Below are 12,471 nucleotides of genomic sequence, written 5' to 3' on the forward strand. Positions count from 1 at the left end.
TATTTTTGCTAATCGAAAGACTTATAGATAATATGATGTATTCTATCAAATGAAAACTGAAATTAACATTCAATAATGTATATTCAATTGATTAAATTCATTAAGATTCAAAATTCACTTCGTTATGAGATGAATAGGATGTTAAATATCAACACGAGAGAAGAAATTATTGTCACTATTGAGGAAAAAAATCCTCAGCAACCTAGATGGTGCGATGCAATTTAGCCAATGGAATTAATGAATCTTACACAGATCTTACGCAGATATCGAGGAAATCATTAAATTCATTTTATAGGGTGATTTCGCGAAGTTTTAAGAACTGTCCAAATTTATGTGATACGGTCCTGCAAATCGAATGATACTTGATTGCAGTTTTCTGGAACCTCATAGAAGCTATCTTCATTTCAAATTTCGGAAAAATCGGTGACTCCGTTCAGGAGATAGAGCGCTTTCAATTTTCATTCAAATTTGAAAAAACACCCTGTAAATCAGAATCTAGATCTCTTAGATACTACCATTGAGTATTAAACCCCCCTAGAGGTACAACGCGGTTCAACAAAATGAAGCCGAAATTATGGGCCGTAAAGTGGCGGTACATAGCAGCTAAAAACGGAACTACAAACTGGGTTTAATACTTAATGATCCTACATATGAGGGTTTTTCGTGATCCTCTAGGATCTTCACATTAAAATGTTTCCCATATTACACGGGACACGCTGTATATTCTGCACACACATTCTGCAATTATTATTTTCTTAACCTGCCCAATATTTCACTTTCGAAACTTTTAGAAGTCTTTGAAAGCTCCTTTATAAGATTCTGATCAACTTATAATACTGAAAGCCTTTTTTTCCTTTCCTGAAAAAAGCAGCAATCGATATTTTATCGTAAAACCTTGTAATTCAGTTTTTTTTTAACAATTCAACTGTAAATTATTATCCGCTAAATGATTCTGTAGGTAAAGACCGTCAGTTCATTTTCAGTATCAATTATAATACCCTCCATTGCACTTATGTTTAGGACGCTGACTTACGGTCTCTCCACCGTTGAAGATGCAGCTGACAATGGTTTTCATTTGTTTTGAGGTATAAAGAGTCAGTTCTGTGAAATTCATGCGGTATCAAATGACTTTTTTTTCTTAAAGGCGGCTGACGTTTAATCTACTATCTATATGCATTTGACGGTTATTTTCCCATTCAGAATGATCCGAACAATCATATTACAGATTTTGGTGCGGTATCAAATAACTTGAAAAATTTTCTTTTTCGGCAACTTTAAACAAGTCGTCACCAATAGCTCCACCATTGGCGCGGCGACTGACGTTCACTTCCTTGATACTTGAACATCAATCTACCCCCAAAATGAATTTCATGCGGTATCAAATCACTAAAAAAAATAGAACGATACCTCCCCTACTACTAGTTTCTCACGAACTTTCTGAATGCAATATGAACCGGGATATGACTCATTTCTGTTGACTATGATTTCGCAAACTATATACTGAATTTTAAAGGTTCAACATCAAAAAGCAGTAAACTTATGATACCTTTTTTGAAGCATTTGAAAAGAGCTTTCAAATGAGTTTTTTTAGCAATGTATTGTGCAAATATTGACAGAGCTATGACATTCTGCACTTTAATATCGTTATATTTTTCAGAGTAAAATTTTTTTTACGATAACCCCAACATTACCACTAGAATCAAAAATAGAAGTAATCCTTTTAAACTTCCTAGCACTCGAGTACTGCCAAAGTTTTCCAGGAGTTTGGACCGTCTTTGACGTCTGGTTCGGAAGAAAAGAAATCAAGTGGGAAGTACTTTTTGGAATTTTCCAAAAAATTTAATTATTATTCAAATTACTCAAAAACTAAAACATATTCGAGAACAGAGCAGGTATTTTCAATTTACTATGAAACAGTTTTATTCTGTTCTATGCGGCATCAAAAATTACTGAGTTATGAATCTTTGAACTTGACATGTAAATCAGGCGGTGGTAAGATGTCTAAAACACTGGTGTGTGCACTTGTCACTTTTTGCAAGCATCAACATTTCAGAAAATCGGGGATATGGGATCAGTTTCGTGGCGGCGCCACCATGTCATTTGCTTCGTTTTATCCTTGTTCTATCAAAGGAAGTCCAAGATACTCTCTCGTTTTATTTTGTTTTGCGTTGATATCGAATATCGATCAACGAGTGCAAAATATGAACTGGCCCATTTTGTCAGCTGTTATAAGGAATATTTGTGATTTACAGTTCAATTTTCGTTGTAAAAACAAATTTGTCAACATTTCAACACTACCGAATAAGGGTTCAAAGGAGTATTTACTGTTCTTCTTCAAGATAATTTCCGTTTGACAACTTGAATTCGTGAGGGGGGTAATTCAATATGATTTCAATAAAACACAATTGATTGGTCAAATATCCAATATATTCAGTTGATAGAAAGGTAATTTTCACTATATCTATTCAGGAAGAATATTTGAAGAACAAACTCGAATAGATTTATCAATTTCTGATTCTCAATACATGCTCACAATTCACATTACGTATTTCCAATACAGTTTCTTTGAAATATTGCTGAAGTTGCCATAAAACTTAGCTTTATCCTTCCCGAATGTTCGTTCATCTGATTTTTTCTGCCTCAAATTCCAACAACACCGAATTATTAGCTGTAGTTCTTGATTGTCCATACAGAAACCTGAACTTACTGAACGACATGTTGAATAAATGAATGTTCTACACCCCTTTCTCGAAACTAATACATTTCCACACACCAATAATCGCTTATAAATACAACATATTCGTTAGTCGTAGGAAAGTATTCAAATTATTTTCAAATATCAATTGACAATGCTCTGTCAAATTCTAAACAGCGCTACCTACAGTGGGAAAAACGAAACTGGTCCAATATCCCCACGAAATTAAAAACAATATCGAATCAGTGAATACACCAGAGTTTTAGACATCTTAGGCGGTGGCAACTCATTCAGATAATTTTGGACCACGAGTTGCAAGCGTACGCTGTTAGAGCGCTAGTGTCGCTTTCCTTGGCAACACAGAAATACCCAATTAGCAACCACGCAATCGGCAAATCATTAACCATAAAATTCGAAATGAAACAAACTTTGACGTTTGTCAGTACTCTTTTCGAGATTATACGGCCTAACAGAGTTTTTCTAGTAAATCAAGATATTTATCGGAATTATCGGAAGTGAATTGACTGATTTAGTTTCGTAAAGAAAGATAAATATTCTTTGGAAATACTTCATTTAAAAGGGATGAATTGTGGAATAATATCGAGCGATGATATTGGTGATCCATTGTACCTAGACCTAGACGCAAATTCCTCTTATTTAACAGATTCTTTCTTGAAGTAAACCTGGGTTATAATGTTGAGGTAGCATATACTAACTTTGTGAAGGAGGTAGAAGATGTTTAATCTTGATAGGTGAAGTTTAAGTGGAAGTTTTAAAGTTTCTATTTAAAATATTTCAATTCCATGTTATGATATAGGTATTCCTCATACTGAAATCTCAAGAGACATAAATATGTTTCAGCTCATGGAACAAGTTCTACAGATGAAAAAAAGCATTCATTTGGAAGTATGAAAATTATGAAATTGTATTTCTAAATCGTCAATTGAACTTAGCAGAAAACTCTCGCAAAGAAAAATCTTTTTTTCGGAATCAATATTTCTATTCAGAAACCCAGACAATAATCCCAATATAACTTCTCCAAATAATAATTATAATATGTACTTTGTTGGACAACGTGAGATAAGAGAAAACATAAGAAACAAAACTTGTTTTGACTTGCAATACTAGCATGAGCCATTTTTTCACCCCTGCAAAATAACTCGAGGTGCTGTTTCAAATTGACGGGCACGCATTGAAGGATGGCCGAATCAGAGAAATAATGAAAAATTCGAGAAAAATTTTAAGTTGAATAGAGAGAATAAAAGAAGAAAAACCTTCCTGTTCCTAATTTCATTACTTTTTCTGAGTACCATCAGGAAAAGAAATACAAGAAATCATAAAAGTTTATTTTCATCCTTTATTTTCCTATAAAACTCAAAATTTTTCTCGAATTTTTCATTATTTCTCTGATTCGGCGCTCTTTCAATGCGTCCTCGTCGATTTGAATCTCCCGCCTGCTGCTAGTAAGGTCCAGACGGGAGGAAGCGGAAGCCGCACGGGCAAAAAGAACGTAGTTTCACAATACGCTGTTGCAGCGCTAGTGTCGCAGACAAAAAACACGGTCAAGAAGATTAGCACGGGAGTTACCATTCTCTTGATGTTTATGTTCTGTGATGTAAATCCTGTTTGCAACTGCCGAAAATTCTCTAGAGAATTTACTCGTAAATTCATGTTCCGTGAATTTTCTGCAATTTTTACATACGTACTTTCGGTAGAATTCACTGTTCAGTTGCATACAAAATAATATATGTCGTTTTCTTGCCAAAATTTGGAATAGAATTCTTCAGAGAATTCTCGGCTGTTACAAACGGGCTTTACAGTAAAAGTTCGCTTTTCCCATCCATTTAAAGATAATAATTTTGAAAGTGAAGGGCTTTGAAAATTTATCATTCACGGGAGCTCATAGCTATAAAAATTCTCTAGAAAATGGTCTAAACACTGATTGCATACCTCAAAAATTTACCGAGTTATCGTCAAAAAAAATAAAAAAAATTGTTCTAGTTATTTTCGAAATATCGTTGTTCATTTTGATATATAATGAATCTTCTCCGAAACAAAATTCCACCCACGTCTTCCAGTTTCTTCATTGCCATAAAAATACCAGAAATTCTATGAACCCAACTTTAAAATTAAGTTGAACTCTGAAAAATATAAATACATATGTACCTCGATATGTACATATACAGGGTGTTTAATGAAACGTTGGCCATAGCCTAATTGTTAATGCAGGTCATCCAGGCCTTCCAGAAAAGTTGTTTTGTATCCTAAGCCTATTAGTTTCGGAGATACGGTGTGATTCATGAACATTAGCCTAAATTTGCGATAGCCATAACTCTGGACTGCAAGGTCCGATTTCGATCAAATTTTATGGGTTTGTTCACATCAGAATGTTCTCTCAAACGGCTCATGATATATCAATATTTTCAGGACAGTAGGTACTCAGAATATCATGATTTTTCTTTCAAGCCTCAAAATCTATATTTTTTACATTTTACAGAAATTTCGTTATCGCCATGAAAAACTACATAATTTATTCTAAGAAATTCAATTTTCACTTTGCATGGCACACTTGTCACAAGGGATGAGAAATCGGACGAATTCTAATTTTGATATCATTTTTTCGAAATGAGGTCCTCTAATATTTATTGTCCTTTGCCGACATCCTGAATTAATTCAAATTCTATAGTTGTGAACTCCTCCATTAGTGTGATCATCGTTCACAAGGAAGGAAAACAAACTAAACTATAACTATTATAATTTATTGGCGATCGATTTCGGCTAAATTGCCATCATCAAGCCAGCTGAAATACCAACAAACATACAAATAGACAATCAAAAAACAAGTAGTTAATTTAGTTACATTTTTTGGTGTTAACATGAGTATATTTCTATAAAAAATTAATTCTTACCGTCGAATTATGAAATACCATCAATCATATACATTTCCAGAAGTCAAAACAGATAAAAAATAGTATGATTCCAAGTGATTAAAACTTATCTATATATAATATTTCATACTACAATACTAACGAGCAAGTCAGCGGAAAGAGTCAAAACGAATAAAAGACAAAAGGGGGAAGTCAACAAGGTTGTCACAAAAGTCAAACCGGGTAGGATCTACCCGGTGGTGTTTCAACTGCCACAGTTTTTGAGGTGAATTCTCACTTATTTTGAAGTATTCCTTTTCTTATTGAAAATTTAGTGTTTGCATGTTTGAGACCAATGCTGTCATATTTCAGAAATATAATATTTTCCTCAACTTTCACCCTTTAAAATTTGAATGAAACGGTGTTGTAAAGTTTCCGGAATGCTGGACTTGAAATATGGTCTGTTTAACAAACTCTATTGAACAATACACAAAAGATCCGTAACTGAATAGCTTTTCGTTGCTCAGGTACAAACCTTTAAAATTTCGAAGCCCATTCTGTAACGAGTAGCAGTTAACAATTTCTATGAAATCCCATAAACCTTATTGGTGTATTATGGGCGAAAAAGATGAAGAAAAGGACAGAAATAAGAATCGATGGAATTCTCACCACCCAAACGGTATGAGATGAGTTTACAATGTGAGTTTCATTATAGAGTAGGTACTACAAGACTAAATTTGGTGGCGCTTCCAAAATGTTGTTCCTAAGTATCGAAATCTTTTTTTTCAAGTTTCTCATTGTTGTGATTTTTCTCAATGTGGTGAGTTTTTATTCAACGCTAAAAACATATAGCTTCGAGACATAATACACTCATTTAATTTTTTACTTCCTAGATATTATATTTTATGTGAAATATTCAAAAAGATGGGGTCCGTTAAATATTCGTCAAGACCGAAGTCGATGAAATGTTGAAATTCATTACTAGAAGAGTTGCTCTTTTACAATATCACATTTAGATCTACGACGATTTTCAATCAAGACCGAACGGTTGCAACGAGCTCTATGAAATTTCGAGGTTTATTACTGGAAGAGTTGCTCGCTGAGAACTTAAGAGATATTTTTTTCGAATTTAATTATAATATTTTTTTTAATTTAATTTCCCTCTTCGAATAAGAATAAGTTTCAAAGTTGTTTTTTTCTCAAACATATAGCTTATTTTACAATTATTGAAATATACCCATTTTATATAAAAAAAACACAGAATTTCAAATATAATATTATGCTTTCACCCCAACATCATCCCTGGAACCGCCACTGACTCTCTTCTGCTTCTGATAGTTTTGATAGAAACCCCCACACCTGTAGCTTGCAAAAGTTGCCTTTCAAGCTTTGGATGAGATGCTGTGGGATTTCTTCTTGCTAATTGAACTACAAAGCGATCTTGACTTTCTGTATCGATTGAAATTTATTCTGGGAGGATTCTGTATTTCTTAATAAACTTTTTAGTGTTTTCACATTTTTAATTGATTTTGTTTCAGAGATTGGGAGTGAAAACCCGTTTATTAAGAAATTGACTTTCTGTAATTTATTTTCCACGACTTCTCCTATGTCCATTCTTTATGATTCCTAATTCCAGAAACCTTGAATAGTTACCTTTCAATAACAACCTCTCAAGTTATTTGTTAATCTACCTGTCATTGTTATCGAATATTTTTCATATCACTACTGGGTGATTCCATATGAGTTTGGTTGTGTGTATACACAACGGTAGTTCTCAAAATAAGAGAGATAGACCTACATATGCATACAGGGTGTTTTCAAAGGTGAGACTTTACTTCACAGAAGGTAGAAGTCATCAAACTAAGTCTTTTTACCAAAAATCGTCTATCTAAAATATTCAAGATGGCTGAGCTACAACCCCTAGTTCGACAAAATTTCATCAAATTTTAAGTACAGTACTCTGTTCCGGCATTGGAAAAACGAAACAAAACATAAACATATGGCTTGACAATAAATGATTATGTACTTCCGAGTTCTTATTATTAGTTGCATCAGGTCACTTGGAAGAATTGTTGTATCGTACAATTTAGGGTGAAAAATATGCAGAAAATTGAGAGTGTTTATTGAAAGTGCTTATATTGACGAAGTGCTATTATTGTTACCCTATTTAATCTTTAATCCCATTTTTACGACGATTGTTGGAGGGTTCGAACAAGAAGAAGATTGTGACGCTCATTGTGGAAAAATCTGTGAATAATTAAGACGAGTTTTATTGGTGAGATTTTGAACTAATATTCTTTTTTTTACACTTGTATCCTTGGGTGAATCAACTTTTAAATTTCCACATGATGAAATTGTGCATTTTTTTTCTTATTGTCCACATTTGAATACTTTATTCAAACGATAATTTTCTACTCTTCACGATTTTGTATACCTACTTACAGCAGAGCTGTATCTTCAAGAAATCAGTGAAGTCTACTAAAAAAACAGCCTGGCCTATCCCCTGGACCACTATTCAAATATTCAAAATTATTTTTAAACCTACTATACATCAATTATTGTTGAAACAATTATATATTACTCACATTCCCCAAATAGTCTTTTTTGTCATCTTTATATATGGCATATATGTCATGAAATTTCACAATATTTTCCATAATCGGAACATGTTAATTGGATGGCAAAATAGTTAGAGTCATGGAAGAACATTCCTCCTGCTACATTATGTCATATTATATTGTGTAATTGAATATTCAAAAAATTATGAACTCTTCTTGAATTTGAAGGGAAAGAAACTATTATAAAATGTATTTTTAATTTAGGGACAACAAAGTTGTTCTCTGGTTGTCCAATGGAAATATTACAACCAACAATCTTAAAGAAGGTACTAAATGAACCAAATTCAAAATAAAGTAGGTATCAGTAGCAGTAGCAGCAATTCAATGATACGGCACACCGGACAATGAAAACGATTTCAACGTTCTTAATAATAAACAATCTTACAAAAGTCTTAAGACAAGATGTCAACTGTTGAAATTAGGGTGTCAATCATTTGAATGTTCATATTTCCCAAGTAAAAATCTTATCACATCGTTTTTACTGAAGGGACAACAAAAATTCCTACGGATAACCACTTTGGTTGTCCGAGGGACTTATCTAAAATTTTAAACCGTATAATGAATATTAAAGATTTTTGGGTTTTATTTAACCCTTACGGTGAAATATATATAAAATATTATAAGGTACAATATAATTTATTCATTCATTCATGACTAATTTATGGTTGTCAGGTGGACCTAGATTATTGAAAGGACAAAATTAAAACGCAAGAAATTCATAAACCCATAAACCGTTTAATGCAAATATAAGAACTCGGTACATTTTATCGATTTTACTTATCCATGCAAATTATGCAGTCTATAGATATCAATTTTGCAAGTATTTTTTTCGTGATACAAAGTTTCATGCTGCACCGTTGCGTTGCACAGGAACAATCTGTCATCTGTCCTACTATTGAAAACCAACTTTGGGTCTTTCGGACAACTATTAAAGAATAGATTAACATAGTAAATAAAATAAAATATTTGGTGATAAAATCATCTTTAAATACACCCTGTATATTCGAGGTCAGGAGAGACAGAGCTAGCTTAAAATATAAAAATATACAAGGTGCCACATTTGAACAAATGAAGTTGCATTTAATATGTTGTCCATCCTGTATATATTACTCTTTGTGAAATCCGTATAACTTTTGTGGAAAACATTTTTTGTATTTCTATTTGTAACAAAGATAAAGGGGATTGTATATTATATAATAGTAAAAAATACATTTCGAAAGCAATCTTCATTGAAGTTATAAAATACCAATACCCTGTTAGGTAATCACGTTCAATTATCAATCTTTCACAAGAATTCATACTTTTCAATTTAAATTAATCAATAATGGCTTTTTTCAATTCATATTCCACTGATTCAAGTGATCAAAAAAACAGCAATATTTTTGGGACCCTATCCTTCTACCGGACATCTCCCTTAACCGGACAAAAAATCTGGTCCCATGGGTGTCCACTTATAGGAGCTTTCTCTGTATTGCCAACTTATTCCTAATAATTTTCTTCACAGAAAACCTTACTTCGTATCGAAAGGCAAGAGAGGAGAAAACAAAACCAGAATTGGATAGACTCAACTTTCAAAGCAGCAATCTTTGCTGGTAATGTGCGAGCAATGAGAGAATTACTTGAAATGGGAGCTAATATGAAGTGGACGGATAGAATGGGCTTCAATTATATTCACCAAGTAGTATTTACTGGACATTACACAATGATAAAATATCTGGTGGAGTTCGGCGTTGATATAAAGCATCAAGCCCGGTTTCGGTGGTTCCAGCCAATTCATTTTTGTAGTGTTTTCCCAAACAAAGAAAAAGGCTTGAAAGAACTATTGAAATATGGTGCTCAACTAGATGCCGTTGACTACTTGGGATATACCCTGCTTCATTTTTTGGTGAAGAAGTGGCCTCATCGTGACCTGCGTTATATTCAAAAACTTCTGGATTACGGGTTCGATCCAAACGCTACGAGCAAAGGAGGAATCAGCTGTCTCCAAATTATAGCAGCTTCTGACTTGTGCACTCCAAAACAAGTGTTGTCCCTGGCGAGGATGTTCATCAAAAGAGGTGTTGATATCAACAATGTGACCACACATAACCAGCAAACATCTCTACATATGGCTTGCAGTACAGAAAAAACGTCTTTGGTCGATCTTTTACTTCGCGAAGGTGCTATAGACACAAGGTGCAAAATTGGCAGTACGGCTTTCGGACAATTATTTAATGGGAATTATCCGAAGATGGACATTATTGTTATCTTTATTAAGCATTTTGCACTCAAAAAACGCCGTGGAGAAACTGTTGAAGCCACTGTTTCTAATGAAATCGCTCATAATGTATATCTTCAAAAAATATATCGTAAATACGAAGAAGATTTGAACCGTCTCCAATCCATAAAAATAGTCGAATCTCACAGGGTTACACTACATGATGTACTGTGCTGCAAGATAAGCGAGGTTGTCGAGTACCTGAGTAGTGCTAGTGTTAGAGATAATATTTTCCCTCTAAAAGTTTCCACGTTTTTCTCGAGAGAAATTCGACATAGATACAGGAAGACAATGGAAATTATAGAATTTGAAGAGGAGTCCTGTAGAGTGATTCACGAAATTTCCCATGGCAAACTACCTTATTCGTGCCTCAGACAGATATCGAAATATCTGTCTGAAAGAGATGTGAAAGAATTGCCCGCATTTTTGAGGAACGATAATCTCAATCGAAAGATGTGACAAATTCGTTTTTGAGGCTACAATGTCTATATTTTTTGTTTTCAACCTTTGTACATATTACTGTTCTGTAATTAAATAAATTATTTTGATACACCTTATCTTTTTATTATTGGCAGAAACCGCACCTCATCATAGGGAGGGGAGGAGTGGAAAGTTTTCAAATAATATTAAGTTTTACTGTTAATAAGTATAAAAGGTTTCACAGTTTTGCTACTTGGGCCGAAGTGTTTCACCGTTGAAGATTTTTCTGCTTAGATTATGATGATATATGTGCAGCATAAAAAATGAAAAAACCACTTCAATTATTATTATTTTAAATTTTTGCCCAATCTTTTCAATGAAATTCAGTTCGATATTTTGAAATCCAATAAAAAACGGTTCAAACAAGAATCTGCACTAAAAAATATATATGTACATACATATTTTCATTTGAAAAAAATACAAGTTGCCTTGAAACAACCTCAAAGTCGAGGTCAAGATTAAAAAAATAGGTTCATTTTCTCTTTACCTTGGTAGATAACAACTTTTATTTGATTTTTTTACTTACATAGTTTTTGAGATAATTTATTGTCTCGAGTGCCGCACACTGTATAATAATAGTGATGTTCATTCAATCAAAGGAAATATAATGCCATACTATGATACAATACTCATTTTTAACTTCAAGCCAAAGCTGATAAAACATCAATGAATACTTCTTTTCCGGAAGGAACTTCTTTGGCAAGCCTCTGAAATTGTCTTGAATGGAAAAATATAAATACATTATTGATCAACTATTTTTTTTTTATTTTCACCTGTTGCCAATGCAATAACGGGTTTACTCCCAGATAACTCAATATTAATATTAAAATGCAAAAATTACACCATCAACTGATATGTCATCAAAAATTTTATAAATGCTTGTTTTATATTTTTGATATTTTTATTATATACATATGTTTTGTAATTTATGTCTTCTTTTTTTCTACTGGACAACTTTTCAGAATATGGTAATAAAATGAAAAATCTTTATTACTCAATAAACTATTAGACCGGACACCGGACTCATGCAGAGAAAGATACATATTGAGTAATAAGTATGGGCATAGTGAGCATACTTATACTTCAACTTGAAAAATTTCATCAATACAATTTTTTCTCAACTTTTCCCTCTCAAATTTGAATGAAAGTGGATGCTAGAGTTGCCTGAAGAATGGCGGTATGACGTATGAAATTTAAAATATGGACTTATATTAGTGATCTGTGAAATGGACTCTTTCAAAATAAAATATCCCCAACTGAATGGCTTCGGCTTATGAAGGTACGCTTATTCAGGTAGGTATAATTCAAAATTTCGCAACCCACTCTAGAATGAGTCATATTTCCATTCCATGAAATCCAATGAGTCGTACCCTGCATTATCCTGGTATTATATGAATGAAAAAGTTAAAGAAGAAGAAGAAGCTATGGAATTCTCACCACTCAAACGAAATGAGTATTTAAGTTGTCTCTGCGATTTAAAAGTTTCATCAGTCAGAAAGATACTCGGCTAAGTATAAGACTTAAGTTAGTGGTGCTTCCAAAATGTTCTCAAGT

General features: G+C 33.1%; 1 protein-coding gene across 1 annotated transcript; it reads left to right on the top strand.

Annotated features, from left to right (window-relative positions):
• The first annotated feature begins 7,759 nt into the window (after positions 1-7,759).
• On the top strand, positions 7,760-10,989 carry LOC123317240 (ankyrin repeat domain-containing protein 17-like). The gene is made up of 2 exons (XM_044903666.1): positions 7,760-7,837; positions 9,685-10,989. Exon 2 carries the CDS (start codon positions 9,787-9,789, stop codon positions 10,894-10,896), a length of 1,110 nt encoding a protein of 369 aa, XP_044759601.1. The 5' UTR covers positions 7,760-7,837; positions 9,685-9,786; the 3' UTR covers positions 10,897-10,989.
• The last annotated feature ends 1,482 nt before the right edge of the window (positions 10,990-12,471 follow it).

Source organism: Coccinella septempunctata, chromosome 7 (assembly GCF_907165205.1).
Source record: "Coccinella septempunctata chromosome 7, icCocSept1.1, whole genome shotgun sequence".
Taxonomy (NCBI): Eukaryota; Metazoa; Arthropoda; class Insecta; order Coleoptera; family Coccinellidae; genus Coccinella; species Coccinella septempunctata.